The sequence below is a fragment of the Dermacentor andersoni genome, chromosome 1, assembly GCF_023375885.2.
Source record: "Dermacentor andersoni chromosome 1, qqDerAnde1_hic_scaffold, whole genome shotgun sequence".
In the NCBI taxonomy this organism is placed as follows: domain Eukaryota; kingdom Metazoa; phylum Arthropoda; class Arachnida; order Ixodida; family Ixodidae; genus Dermacentor; species Dermacentor andersoni.
Window position 1 is genome coordinate 294,731,440 of NC_092814.1, and position 15,480 is coordinate 294,746,919.

Below are 15,480 nucleotides of genomic sequence, written 5' to 3' on the forward strand. Positions count from 1 at the left end.
CATGATATCATTTTGATGCATGGTGCTCCGCGTCAATTGCTTACAGACCGCAGCCGCACCTTTTTGGCCAAAGTCATTGACGACATCATGCGTGCCTGCTCAATACAGCATAAATTTACCACCTCCTACCACCCCCAAATAAACGGCCTCACTGAGCGTTTGAACCGCACCCTTACAGACATGCTATCCAAATACGTTTCAGACGACCACCGTGACTGGGACCTGGCTCTACCTTACATTACCTTTGCATACAACTCTTCCCATCTCGAAACTGCTGGCTTTTCCCCGTTATACCTCTTGTATGGCCGTGAACCGACGCTACCACTGGACACTGTACTTCCGTCCGCCACAGCTTCAACTAGCGATTATGCCTGTGATGCAATCGCCCATGCTGACCATGCTCGCCAACTTGCGTGCGCTCGTCTACAAGTGTCTCAAGACAAGCAGAAACAACGCTACAACCTCCGTCACCGTGATGTCCATTTTGGGCCCGGTGCCCTCGTGTTGCTTTGGTCACCATCGCGCGAAGTCGGCCTTTGTGAAAAACTGCTTTCCTGTTACACAGGCCCATATCGCGTGATACGCAAAGTGACCAATGTCACTTATGAAATCGTTCTAGCCACGCCCACTACGTCCTCCGCTGTGACAACCAGTGACATTGTCCACGTTGCCCGACTCAAGCCCTACAACTCTCCATGCACCTTGGATATTTAACAGCACCGTGATGGTGCTTTTGCCGCCAGGGGGTAATATTACGATATCATTGAGCAATACTGAAGAGACGAGCCGCCGCGACAACGACGAAGAAGTTGGTCGGTGCCCTTGGCACGAGTGAGTGTCAGCCTGGCTGCCTGGCTCCAGTGTAAATAGCGTGTAAATAGCATCTTTCGTCTGTGTCTTTCCACACGTAACAATATTATCTGCACAGTGCTATTGTTCTCTGTCAGTATATGGCACCACCGCCATATCAGCCATGAGGTCTTTTTAAGTTCTCAGTTCTTGGCTGGAGGCGCTGTTTTCTTGTGACATCTGAAGAAATTGGGCCAATGCTGCCATGTTTATAGGTGCTTCACATCATGCAATAAAAGCGGTAGGAATTTCGCTGGGTTGGTTACCCACCATGGTGACGTGCTGGCTTCGACATTGTGCTGTTAAGCCGTAGGGCATGGGATTGAATCCCGGCAACGGCGGCCACATATCCATGTGGGAGAAATGCAAAAACACTTGTGTACTGTCCATTACAGGCACATTAAAAAACCCGAGTTAGTCAAAATTAATCAGGAGTCTCCCACTATGGCGTGCGTCATAATCATGTCTTTGGCATGCAGAACCCCAGAATTTAAATTTTTCGCTAAGTTGAAGGAAAAGGTGAACAGTCTTTTGACCAAGAATGCAGATTACCTGCTGCTTGTTCTGAAATAATATTTGTCTCAGGTGTTCATGAGAGTGTTGTTTAGTGTGTAGGCAGGTTTACCATGTTTCGGGTGCCTTTATAGATTGATAAGGCTGACTTCAGTATTTCTGATCTCGCACCATTTTATTAACCCAATTTTATGTGGCATTCTCAAAACTTTCCTGCAGTAACATTGAAGAGCTCGTGCAGTTTCCTGGCATTGCACCACAGCAACAGCTCCCGTATGCTACGAAGCAGCTCATTGCTAGGGAGGTAAGCATGGAATGTGGTGTGGCAGCCATATCGTATAACTGCTCGTTTGCAACAGGCAGAATTTTCGGACTTTTATTTTGCTTCCTTTTCAGCACCTTGACAGAATTGACACCTATTAACATTACTAGCGCACAGTTTTAACTCCGTGATGACTTGGTAGCTATGACATTCTGCTACTGAGCAAGAAGTCATGGGTTTGATTTCTGGCCTTTGCGGCCACATTCTATTGTAGGCAAAATGCAACAACACTCAGGTGCTGTGCCTTGCGTGTACGTTCGGGGCCCTATACTATAGCCTCTCTCATAGTTCATGTTGCTTATGGACATTAAACCCCACAACAGCAATCAATCAATTAATGTAGTGCTGTGCGGATTGATCATCATATCTGCTACACATTTCTTAAGTGGCTCTATTGTAGCTGTTGCCTAGTTGTTTTAGTATGTTTCTAAAAAATTTGTCGGGGTGTTTCCTATACTGTCAGTAGTAGCATCTACCATGCTTATTGCTAAATTGGTCATCACAAGTGTTTGGGGAATTCGGTAGTCAAACAACACATACAGTTGGATATTACAAAAACATATGACACTTTTTTGTTACACTGCAGTCAGTTTCTAATCTCCTCCTTTCGAGAAGGCTGTGATTTTATTTGAATCAAGTTTGCTGGAATAAATTCAGTCATATTGCATGTAATAAATGAAATGTTACAGGCAGGCATTATAACAGCAGCTATTACTTGAGCCCAAACCCTCAGCCACGTCCCCCTTTACCCTTCCCCCTTTTAATAAAGTTTATCACCACCATAACAGCAGCTAGTTACAGTAGAACCTCGTTGACACGATCCCATTTCATACGATTTTCTGGTACCCGTGTTTGCGATCGAGAAAAAAAATGACCCAATACAGTTACCTTTTTCTTTTTATTTTTACCAGTTCATATGTTCCTGGAAAACACCACCTTTCCGCACTGAACTTTCAATACATTCCCAAATTGCGATTGTATGATACGTTTTCAGGCTGCTAGATCTCATATAAACTAGAAAAGGCACGAGGCACATGCGGTCGAGAACAGTAGCCCCCCGCCGCAGCAACTTCCCTGCAGTGCTCGCCTACCTGTGTCACATGAAAACGCCAGTGCATACTGAGATTCCTATTCCAGTACCAGCAAATCTCCTAATGGGTTATCGCACTCCGCATTCACAGCCATTGCTGCCAACCTGATTGCAATAAGCATCTTCACCTACATATATGTGTCACAGCACATGCGACATAGTGCCATTGGAAGTGTACTGCATGCTTTTTATTCTCGATAACCCAAACTCACCGTTGTTTTCTGCTGCAGGCGGCACAAAGTGAACCTCACATTTCACTCTGGCAGCATTGTATTCCGGCATCGCCCGCCAGCTCGGTATCATTTTGGTTTCCTGTCGCCGTCTTAGAACACTACACAATAGGAAAACAGCACACGTCTCGGACTGCTGAAGCCCCACCAGCTTGACGAGCGTCGGCGCCTCGTGCTACAACGATTCGAGCCGAGTGGGCACGTCTAAACTTCCCACCATAATGCCTTGCTTGAAGAAGCTGCTGACCGTCTGAAATCGAGGAGCGCAAATGTCAGCTTGCCAAAGACGCCGAAGCCACAACGCGCATCTCAGGCCGCTTGGGCATAGTATAGCAATAGCAAAGTGTAGTGATAGCAAAGTATCAGACAACTACATGAAGCAAGGTTTGTAGTTTTATCATCCGTATAAATTGCAGTAAACATTTGCTTACTTATCAAATTAACAAGCGTGGTGTCATGTGCGTATAGGCAAACATGAACGGATCTCATTCGATGATCGTGGGTGCTCGTCAGAATACTGACTTGATGAAGAGCGGCAGCAGCAGCAAGCGAATTCCACTTCATGCTCCCTCTTGCTTCAATGCGAACTAGGCATGTGATAACACAGCGCACATGAAGCCATCAGCTATTTCTGGTCACCTAGCCCACTGTGGTCTAGCCTTTGTACCCACCGCAGATTACCTCCAATATAGGTAGGACGCATGCAGCCGCATTCAGCCACGCCATGCGTAGCTATGGCCAGAGTATAAGAGGAGACGCGCACTAACGTGCCTCCCCCATTAGCGCATTCTCACCTCCTCGATTCCCTCCCCCTTGCACGTGCGAAAAGATGCCGTGCATCAAATCACCATCGTTCTCGGCTCACCCTCACATGTTTTCCCTCACACCTACCACACACGGTGCACGGCCATGATCTTATCGTACTTGGACTTTATGCAAAACCTCATGGCGTCGATGGCGGCGACGGGGGTGTCACATCCAAGAGTGATGTAACAATGTTGAGGAGCTGTTGAGTGCAGGCTCCTGACTCACTAGGCCGGCCGCAGCATGTTTGTTAATACAACTGAAACAGCACCCCCTGCCATGTTGGCAGGTTGTCATAAATATAACATCCCTCCCCTCTTTATACATCTTTCGTAGAAGAGAGATGTGCCTATAAATCACAAGGGTATGGGAACTTTCCTTTCTACAACTGGAAAGCTGCGCTTTCCCAGTTGTAAAAATGGCAAAGTGCAGAAAAGGAAGGAAGCCTTGGATTACACATGACCTGCTTAGGCGAATCAAGGCACGAAATAGACTTTTCGCCCAGTTTGTAAATTCTAAATACTTGACAGTTCTAAAAGAGCATAAAAAGGTTAGAAATCAATTAGGTGCAGATATTAAAAAACCTAGAATTCAGTACTACGCTCATAAATTTTCAGATATCTTCTTTGACCCTCAAAAAACATGGTGTACAGTCAAAGATCTTCTACAGAAATCAGAAAAAGATTTAACTGCACAAATGACAATTGGAGGAATGGTTCTGAGTGGTAAAGTTCTTGCCAATGAGTTCAACAGACATTTTTTGGCATTTGGAGATTTTCTTGCAGGAACGCCCAGTAATATTGGAAAATACATGGAATATAATCTTCAACACAGCCTTTTCTTATATGCAGCTACTCCTGAAGAGATTAAGGGTATAATATTAGGTCTAAAAAGTAACTGTTCTTGCAATTATGATGGCATTAAGGTAGCAACAACTAAAGCAATTGCTGACGTAATAGTTGACCTACTTTGTCATATAACAAATCTGATCTGGACAACAGGTATTTTCCCCGAAAAAATTAAGAGGGCAGGAGTTCCTGTTTTGTTTAAAGGCGGTGCTGCAAGTATCGTTAGTAACTATAGACCTATATCAGTTCTACCGTTGTTTTCCAAAATAGTAGAGAAAGTGATTAATACACGAATTACTAATACACGGATTAACAAACACCAGTTAATTTCTCCCAGCCAGTATGGATTCCAGATGAAGAAATCGACTGAATCTGCCTTGCTCAATATTAAGGATAAACTTACTAACAACATAGAAAATCATTTGTACACATTAGGTGTTTTTCTAGACTTCAGCAAAGCGTTTGATTCAATTAAACATAATATACTTCTTAGCAAACTACCGTATTATGGAATACGAGGCCCTTCACTTAAATTATTGCAGAACTACCTTTCCGGTTGTTCCCAATTTGTTGTTATTAATAATGCCGTGTCCAATACTGAGCTAATAAAATTTGGGGTTCCTCAGGGGTCAATCTTAGGACCTACTCTGTTTCTTTTGTACATCAATGACATGGTATCTATCCCACAAACCCATCCTATTATCCTTTACGCAAATGACACAAGTGTATCTTTTTCTGGTGACAATTTAGGTTCCTTCATTCTGCATGTAAACTTATGGCTTAAGAATCTATCTGACTGGCTTGTCACAAATGAACTCTCAATAAGTGTTGACAATACTAAATTGTTTTTACCCCTGTTAACAGACCTGTTCATATTAATAATGATGTGACATTTGAGTCGCAACCGCTAGAAAAAGTAACACAATTGAATTTTTTAGGTGTTCAGTTTCATGAAAACCTTAATTGGTATTGCCATGTTCACTATATTAAACGTAATATTGCACAGTGTATTGGTATGCTTAATAAGTTTTGCTTACTGTTGCCTCGTTATTTACAATGTCAACTGTATTTTAATACGGTTCACTCGCAACTACACTACTGTCTGCTTGTCTGAGGCACCACTACTAGGCCTAACATGGAAAGCCTCCATCGATTACAGAAAAAAAGTGTGCGCTTTATTGAAAACCTACCACAACGCGAATCAACATCACTATATTTTAGGTAGAATCGAATCTTGGGCATTGAATCACTATATAAACTGCAATTATCAGAGTTTGCATTTTCATATTTCAGAATTGATACAAAACTCTTCTTTTTGAGGTATACCAAACATGAATCCCATTACGAATTTACCTGAACCAATTTCATAAAGTTTAAATGTAGGACGAACTGCGGAACACAGCTATTAAGTTGGCAAATTCCTAATCTGTCAAACCTTTATCCTGATCTGATTGATGTCATGGAAACCTGTTCCTCTTTGCCTGCTTTCCGAAAACAGGCAAATAGTTCTTTAAGCCAGTTCGGATTTCTTCCTTTGTCTTTTTTTTGTTTGCTTTTTCGTCAAGTGAACATGTTTGTCAAGTGAAAATTTTTTATTGTTGTTTAGGAAATCCAGTTAAGGTTTCTGGCTTTGTTTTTTTGTTTTTTGTCAGGTGAACATACTTGTGGTTTTTATAAATTTTTAATTAGATTGCTTTGAATGTACAGTGTACTTTTTATATGTATATTGTTGTAGTCTTCCTGTAAGAAATTGTTTTTACTTCACCATTCATTATGTGGCAACTGTGCCTGCATGAATGTAGGGTGTCTAGGGCCAAGTCAGGTGACCACGTGTGTCACCTTCAGCCCTCTTCACCTGGACAATTGTATGTTGTCTAAATTTCAATAAAGTCAAAGGCCCATCAGCAAAGAGAGTTCCTTCTTCGCTATGGCGACTATCGCACCACAGCCTTCCTGGTTCAGCTACTGCGATGAACGGGTGTGTGCTGCATTGTTCCTGTAGAGGACCTAGTGGGTGTGCTTGTGTCCGCGTCAGAATGGCCTACAGCGATGTCCCCAGCAAAAGCTGCAGTAGTAGTGTCAAGTGACAATCAACCTGCCTCCTCAGTGATTGGATCGGCAGCCAGAGTGCTCAGAAGAGCTGTGTGCTGTGATTCCTGGTTGTCATTGAACTGGCTGTCAATGTTGCTGCTCATACGTGATCATACTGCCTCAACCACACGCAACTGTCCGGAAGTCTCAGCACTGCTGTACACCCTTGGTCCAACTCCACTGTTGCTGGCACCCAACTTGGCCCAGGTCGAAAATTCCACACAAGAACCTGTTCTCCTGGCTTTAGGTTAGCCATCTTGACTGACATCCGGTTCCTGGGAATATTTTCGTGGAGCTGCTTTGCTATGCATTCTGAGGTCTGGCCTAATTAAGTCTTGGGCTCTTTTCAACTTCTTCCCTAGCAGAAGCTCAGCAGAACTGCAGCCAGTTACTGCATTCAGCTCGTTCGGTAATATAATCGCGAATGCCTCCATCCAGTCTCTCTCCAAAAGCGTTGGACATGGTCCTTTCACAACAAACATTGGCAGCATTGCCTTGCATGTTCCGAACTTTGCTGCAGCCGTTATTTTCCCCAGGACTGCTGATAGCTGCCCTGAATAATGTTTCAACTTGATGTCAGAGTGCTCCAACTGTGTGCCTGGAAACATGGCATTGAACTTATTCTTGCCTATGATGGAGACACTAGCACCGGTGTTTAAAGGGACACTAAAGGCAAATATTAAGTCAACGTGGAATGTTAAAATACCATTCCAGAAACCTGGCAGCACTTGTTTTGGGCCAAGAAAAGACATTTAAAAGAAAATCGCATCTGAACAGTGCGGATACCTTCAGCGCAATTCAAACTGCCTGCCCCCAAGGGCTGGAGTAGTGACATCGCATATGCTATCTCGGCCCTTTACAGCTGTCTGTGAGTGAAATGGCGCCCAACAGACGGTGCTACATTTTTTTGTGCAATACGCAAACGCGAAGCCATGGAGAAACCGAGCCAGGAGAGAGCAGTGGATTCGCCGCTGCAGCTGCTTTTGCTTAAGTGGCATGGACCATTCGGGCAACCCGCGACATAACATAGACATACAAATCTCTGCTACATCCATTTTGTGGGAGTTTCACGAGCCACCAAAACCAGAACAGCACTAAGCGATAGCAAAACTACTGAAACGCGAAGGCATGGGCGGTGTAGAGTTGAGCTAAAACAAAACCTTTCGAACACCCACATTGTTGTCAAAAGTAACGTCAAGGGTAACATCAAGGGTAACATCAAGGGTCACCTCGATTGTGGAGGGCATGAGCAGGAAGTATAAAAACGCATCGAAGGGAAGCATTATGACTGCTAGAGCAAAGAAAGTTGCTGTGGTACCATACATTCATTGTATTTCACATAATCTCAGAAGAATAGCGGCAAAGGTGGACGTGGTTTTCTCTGCCCCTGAGTGTCTACAGGAGTTATGCAAACAGGTTAATCCAGAGAATAACAAATGGAACACGTGTTCTACTCAACATCGCAAACAGTTTGTAATGCATTTACAAAAGCTTTCAACAATGTCAAACACAACGCTATATTGGAGGTGCTGTCATATTTGCATGTCGACCTTAACACATACTGCTATATTTGCAGATTTCCTATCTAGTCGTACAGCCATTCTAACCATTGGGGAGCTCAAATCGAACATCATTTCGCTAGGGAGTGAGGGTACACTGCAAGGATCAGTACTCTTGCCCGTGCTCTTCAAAATCGCTTTCGTCGGACTCCCGTAACGTCTCTCTGCCATTCCCCACCTCCATCACAGTCTCTATGCGGATGACATCACGCTCTGGACCGCAGGAGGTAGTGATGGCGAGTTTCAAGCAACCCTACAAGGAGCCATCGATACAGTGATAGCATACATCTAGCCACACTGTCTTTCCTGCTGTCCGGCTAAATCCGAACTCCTCGTACTCCAACCTGCTCATTGGCACCGCCAGTCGGAATCTGACTCTCCATCCATTGACCTGGCAGCCCATGGCACACCTATCCCTTGCGTTCCTATCCTCCGAGTCCTTGGGCTCCGCATACACCAAAACCTCAAGAATACTGTAACTCTACATCATCTTAGCAACCACGCTGTACAAATAGGTCGGCTTATCTCATGTATTGCTACCCGACATACTGGTATGAAACAGGACAACATTCTTCGGCTAACCCAGGCCTTCATCATCAGTTGCATCGTATATGTTGTGCCCTTCCTATGCCTCTCACATACTGCGAAACACAAGATTGATATCATCATCAAGAAAGCATACAAACAAGCCCTCAATCTTCCGCCCAACACCACCAATGTAAAGCTGGCTGAGTTAGAGCTCCATAATACCCTCAACGAGCTCATCGAGGCTCGGCGCCTAGCTCACTACGAACACTTCTCCCACACCGCGGCAGGACACCAAGTCCTCAGTAAGCTGAGCATCCCTTACCTCGCGCAGGCTGGAGTCGAAGCTCCCCATACCGCTGGACATTCATGACACTTTCCTGATTGCCCCTCTCCCAAATAACATGCACCCCGACTACAATACAGCACGTCACACCGCAAGGGCTCAGCGACTCGGCAATAGGTATGAGGGTGCTTTGCACATGACTTATGTCGACATCGCGGACTACTCGACCCACTCAGCCATGACACTTGCCGCAGTCACGGGCTCAAAACTGGATATCAACATAACCAGCTCCATGCTCAGTACTCATCTTGAAGAAGGCAAAGAGGCTTCTATAGCTCTCGCCTATGCATCGACTACTGCATCGTGCATCATCACTGATTAAAAGACGGCCATACGTAACTATACCAGAGGACTCATCTCATCCCAAGCGCACCGCATTCTCAACGGCACACATCCCTCCCGTCGCCGCAGCGTCCACCTGATGTGGGCCTTGAGCCACTTACCGGAAACGAAGCCGTGCACAGTGCCGCCCGAGCAAGCGTCCACCGAGCACGTCGCTCCTCTTCTGGCCAGCAGTTTTCCGGATGGCCTCACCATCCACAAGCCCCTGATCACGAGGCCGTAGCCTCCTGGTGCAGCTACGCGCAAGCATATGATGACCTATGGCAAGAGCCTCACGTGCTACCGTAAAGCCCGCCTCAAATACCCCCTCTTGACAAATTTCTCAACAAGCATCAGTTGACCACGTGGTGGCTCTTACAGGTGTGAACCTTTCCTACACCACCCCTTTATCATCACATCTACCCTGATGCCTCCACACCAAGCTTCAAAACATGGCACGTGCCACGCGCAGATCTCGACCACATTATCTGGGCATGCCCCACAGCACCACACACCATCAAACACAGCACCAATCCTACATTCAGAATCACCATGCCCGAGCAGTGGGAGGCCATGCTGCTTAGTGAATGCCTGAAGGATCAAAGCTGGGTTGCCCGGCTGGCCGCCGCCGCCACCAACACTCAAGATCTGGTCGCCGCCTGAGGAAGGGAGGCTCCAGTGGGGCTAGTCTCCCGGCCCCCTCCTCCCTTGACCCCAGCCAGGACTTTGAATAAAGTTTTTTTTTCTCTCTCTCTCTCTCTCTCTCTGTCTGCACTCATAACGTCTACGCTGTTGCGACTTTGAGGTGGTCCCGTAGCGCTCGTCACCCGTTTCGTGACAGAGCGTTGCCAGCTCTCTAGTCGGTAGCGAAGACTCCGAGTCAGGCGTCAGTGAGAATAACAAAAGGGACTTTATACACTATATACAGGTCATTATACAGGACAAGATTGGATCAGCACGGGGGCCGAGAGCTAACAGCAAGCGCGACTGTTCCCGCACGGAGGCGTCCGGCGAGACTCCAACGCGTAACACATCTCACTCCACTCGAGAGCGGCACTCGGCTCTCGGTGGTTCGGTGGATCCGGTTCTCCAGGCGGCAGCGTTGGGGCTTATAAAGCCCCGAGAAACGGTTGTCACTCAAACGGCCCAATACAAAGCCAGCACCTGACGGTCGTCCGAGAGGTTCAGCCAGCGACCGCGCTGGCCACCCGCTTCAAGCTTGCCGCGCGCGGTGACCTCCAGAGGCAAGGGAGACCGGCGCCTGGCTGTTTAGCAATTTCCTGCACGTTTGGACATGTCGCTCGCCGATGCTCCTCCACAGGACGTCGCTGCCTGGTGGCGCAGCATCTTGACTTATCAAGGGAGCGTTAGGGTGCTGTGCCTTGCGGCGCAGCACCGGGTTTGTCCAAAGGGCGTTCGCAGGATAAATTCTACATATTGTAGGTTCGGAATCCGGGCTGGTTGTACGGGCACAACAACGCCATTCTGCTTTTGTGCAGAAGAACGTATGTTGGTCAAACTGGCAGATGCATCAGTTAGAGACTAAAAGAGCATCAACATAACGTCACTAGAGTAATCTCGGGCCATTTGGGCATTCATTGCCGAGATTGTCCTTGCAAACCCATGTTTGAAAGTACTTCTGTTTTGTATAGGGCTTATAGCAGGATGACAAGGGAGGTTATGGAGGCCTATGAAATTGCAAAATTAGAGGAAAGGTGCTTGAACAAGCCACCAGTGTCGCTATCTGGAAAAGAGATATGATTCCCATTTTATTGTTGTAACTATTGCAGTGTATGTTTTGATCATGCCTTGGACATGTGTACAGTTCGTCGACATGCACCACTGAATGCTCTTTTTCGTTGTCTTGTTTGTTTCCACTCTTCGATATATATTTATCGATGTGTGCAAAAATAAAATCTATAGTGTATGTTTCTTTCTACGTCCTTGTTCAGTTGCGCTTACACATTCTATCACGGATTCAAACCAACTAGCCTACCAATGTGTTTTAACGTCAATGAGTTCTTTTTTCTAAACATCGAATAGAACTGAACAATTAACATTTTCTTTCATCTTATAACGCAGTGCAATTATCGTCTTATTATGAGAAGTTGTATACTAGCAACATAAATAAAATGAGGGGTGCCTTCGTCATCGGACTTGTACTTGAACATCCCTAGTGAGTCGCAAATCGTGTTCTGCATTTACCTCAATTTCTTGATTACTAAAACTTAGTTCGCAATAATATTGACGTCTTAGGCATTTTTGAGCATTAATCTATCACTTTAGCTTTACTTAATATTTGCCTTTAGTGTCCCTTTAATTCCATCATGAGTGGTGCTTCATTAATGAAGGCTTGTACCTGCATGGGCTTGGGTCCAGCCGCTTGTATTGTTCACATGTCTTACTGAATATCCATGCCATCCGGCTGTTTCTTGGGAACATTGTCCATTCTGTGCAGTCATGCGGTTTCATCAAATTTCTCTGACCCACTGTCGAGTGGCCGCAAACCCTTGCCAAGTGCCCTTTCTGTCCGCACTTAAAGCAAACATTAGTACTGTGTCAACACCGCATCGCTGACTGTTTGGCCCTGCATGGCACGCAGCACTGCCGCCCGCCGCATTCCTTTTTGGCAGTTGATCCACAAAATTGGCCGCCCCTATCTCGCTTGTAAATGCTACTCACATACTAACGTGTCTGAAGCTGTCCTTGTGGCTTCAACGGCAGTCAAGCGAGGACTAGCCCTGACTGAGTTGGCAGCAGCTCATTTTCCAATTTTCACCAGTGCTCACCCGAATTCACACACTCTTGTGGAGATGGCCACTTCTATAGCCATACTGTGGTTCAACAAAGGCCACAAGAACTTCGAGGTGGTTCTACAGGAGCTGGGTATTCTTTCAACTAGTAAGTTTATTCAGTATGATCCACCAGACAGACTAAAGAAGCATCGGACGAATATCTGAAAAAAAAAAAAGAGAGCTGAAGGTACATCTTGTCATCACAGTGCAGCATAAAAAGCCTGCCTGGAGGAGGAAGCTCGCAAGGGCACCACCTACGTAGCAGGAGAAGTTTAATGTTTTACTTTTTTTTTTTTTTTTTTTGACAAGAGTGGTCTGTATCCTGACCATATTTCATGCATATTGACTGTTTCCAATGCTAAAAAGCATGTTTAGAACTCTGTTTTCACTGCTCGTACACCAAAACTCTGTACATACAACATTTCTCTTGTACGTACGGAAAGAAGCAAAAGGATGTGTGGAATGCTAGTATTTAGGCCCTATTGTAATTTTCATCAATTTCACTCATGTGCTTTTTTAGGAAGCCACTTATTGATGTTTTCCATAATAATAGTCAGAATTAAGAAGTTTTCTTTAAGTATTATATAAAAGAATATCATTTTTGAGCTTATTTGCAATTTTGTCCATAAGGAGCGACATATGCTATTTTATAACCCTTGACTATGTTTTGTAGGAAGCCCAAACCTTGCCCTATTTTTCCCACTTTCAGGTGTCGCAGAAAGATGACCATTTAAGATACTGTAAAAACTAAGGCGATGTTAGAAAATAGGAGATTGAACCAGGAGATAGTGTAACCAAAACTCTGTCTATCCCTAAGACTGTGTAACCAAAGCTTGGTGGGCCGATCTCTGACACCATGTTATGAGTCCTTGCAAGGGTTTTTTAAATTTAATGCATTGTATCAAATTACAGTCGCCCAGGTGTAGCATGTGGACTTGGCGTTTTGCCTCTTTCCCCGGGTTTGGCACCGCTGTTTTACCTAGTCCATATCTAGCAGGGAATTTCCCACACAGCTGTGGCACTTGTTTGTACGTTACAAATGCTGTTCGTATGTAGTTGTGTCTCCAAAAGACATTTACCAACGTCTCGATTAGGGGTGCAATTGGCCCTGTCAAGGGCTGTTGACACGTTAAACATTGAGCATTACATTTCGCATTTCTTGGTAACATAGGCACACTTACTTGCAATTCCACCTGCACCATGATGCCAACAGCCTCTCAGTATTGGGAGTATGATAGAAGGAAGCTTTCGCAGGGATGGATAAAATTGGATATGCTTGAATTTTCAGTCATAACCATGTTGTATAAAGATAATGTGACTTGTATGATATCTTGCATTGCAAATAACATATAAATAAGTGTTCGTCTTCTTTTTCTTTTTTTATCCCGGCACTGCACTAATAACGCCAGGCATACTTAAACAAAAAAATTTCAGTGCTCTTTTGATAACACTGCTGCATGCACCTCTAAAGAAAGAGGGGGAAAAAAACCCCTGTATTTATGCTGTGTTGTCTCCACAGGAGTATTGACCATCACCAGTTTGAGCTTAGCAAGTCACTTAAGCAGTCTCTGCAATATGCTTTTTCAGTCACCGCGGGACCATTTGGAATCTCTTCCAGCATTTCTGGTGGTCTGTGGACCACAGTTTGAGAAACACTGTCCTGAAGCAAAACAGAATATTCATGTGTATTTATGCTTAGACAAAGTTGCAGTGCAGCACATTGCATAATGTTGGGTTGGCTAATACTGACATGTCTTGTGTGGCTCCTTTCAGTTAGAAGTGGAGAAAATGAGGAAGAGCGACTCATCAGAGGTACCAGTTGCAAGGCATTCAACAACTGCACCTGTTAGCACAGGCGGGATACCAGCACTGAAGCCGGCACAAAAGATTATCGAGCCGCCAGCTAGGGTAAGACACAAGGACTACTTCCAAAGGGCGACTGTAATCAAACACTTTACACTTTTTTACTTTGGGTTCACGTGAACAAAACAAACAGCAATATGATAGACCCAGGAAAGTTTCTAGACTCTAAAACAGCTGTGTGTGCAGGTGTGTGCTTTGTTCACAATTTTAATGGGGTGTGTTAACAGAATCAGAATTTATTGTTAGAAGTTGGGTCAAATTACAAGTATTTAGTATGCAGGAGGAGGTCCCATAGTCAAAGATTGTATCGGGACCTCCTGTACAAGAATAGTTATGATAATTGACATCTCAAAGCAACAGTAGCATATAATAAGGTATTATACAGGCAACAGGAAATGAACGTTAACAGAGCAAAATACAGAATTCATTACAAATAATAACAAAGTTTAGCTTATCTCACGGTAACATAAAGAATTGTATGTGAAGAAAATACCAGTAAATTATTTACAAGAACAAAAACACAAAAAGAAGCAAAAAAGAAAGGACAAAAAAAGACGGTTACAATAAATTTTCTCATTAGTTTGTCAATAATAAATGTATTTTGAGTTCCCTTTTGAATTGGTGTAAAGATCTTGTATTTTTCATAATGAGAGGAAAAGTGTTCCATACTGATATGGAAGTGAATTCCATGGTTTGTTTACCGTAGTTAGTGTGGATTCGTATTTGCGTTGTATTTGCCCCATATTTGCGTTGTTATGACCAGGTAGTATGTAGGTGCATTGTTTAATGTTGCCAGTAGGAAGTGTCCTTTGTAAAGGCATTGGGCACGTTGTTAATGAAGTGACTTGTGAAAATTAAGTTTTTGTGGTGGTTGAGATAGCACCTCAATATATTTATTTATATCTGCAGGTATTCGTCGACTTCTTTGGCCGTGTCATTGAGAAACCTGTTGTGACCACTGTGACAGGTGAGTTGTTGCTACTGTTACATTGGTCATTCAGCATGCTGTATTTATCTCATTAAGGATCGTACACTTGAAAACCGTGTGTCTTGCTTTCTTTCTTTCTTTTTTTCCTCTCCTTTATTTTGTTAGGTATAACTGTCACTTCTGTAATTATGGAATGAAGCCTTAATTTCTTGAGGATGCAGAAAATTGTGAATTTGTTATATTCTCATGCAACCAGTTTAAGATATGTACCGAGTGCAGTGGAATTTAAGGCATGGGAGCAGGAAGCTTGTTGCGTTGGTGGCCATGTGGCATCACCAACTACTGACGCACATGCCAATCAGCCTAGTGTTGCAACTGAAGGGCACACCATGACTG

General features: G+C 44.4%; 1 protein-coding gene across 1 annotated transcript in view; it reads left to right on the plus strand.

Moving 5' to 3' along the window:
- The window catches only part of cutlet (chromosome transmission fidelity protein 18 homolog), a 117,650-nt gene that overhangs the window by 96,353 nt on the left and 5,817 nt on the right, over positions 1 to 15,480 (plus strand). The window contains exons 19-21 of the mRNA XM_050196797.3: positions 1,582 to 1,666; positions 14,067 to 14,201; positions 15,066 to 15,123. Coding sequence (XP_050052754.1) covers positions 1,582 to 1,666; positions 14,067 to 14,201; positions 15,066 to 15,123 — 278 coding nt within the window. The remainder of the gene's footprint in view (positions 1 to 1,581; positions 1,667 to 14,066; positions 14,202 to 15,065; positions 15,124 to 15,480) is intronic.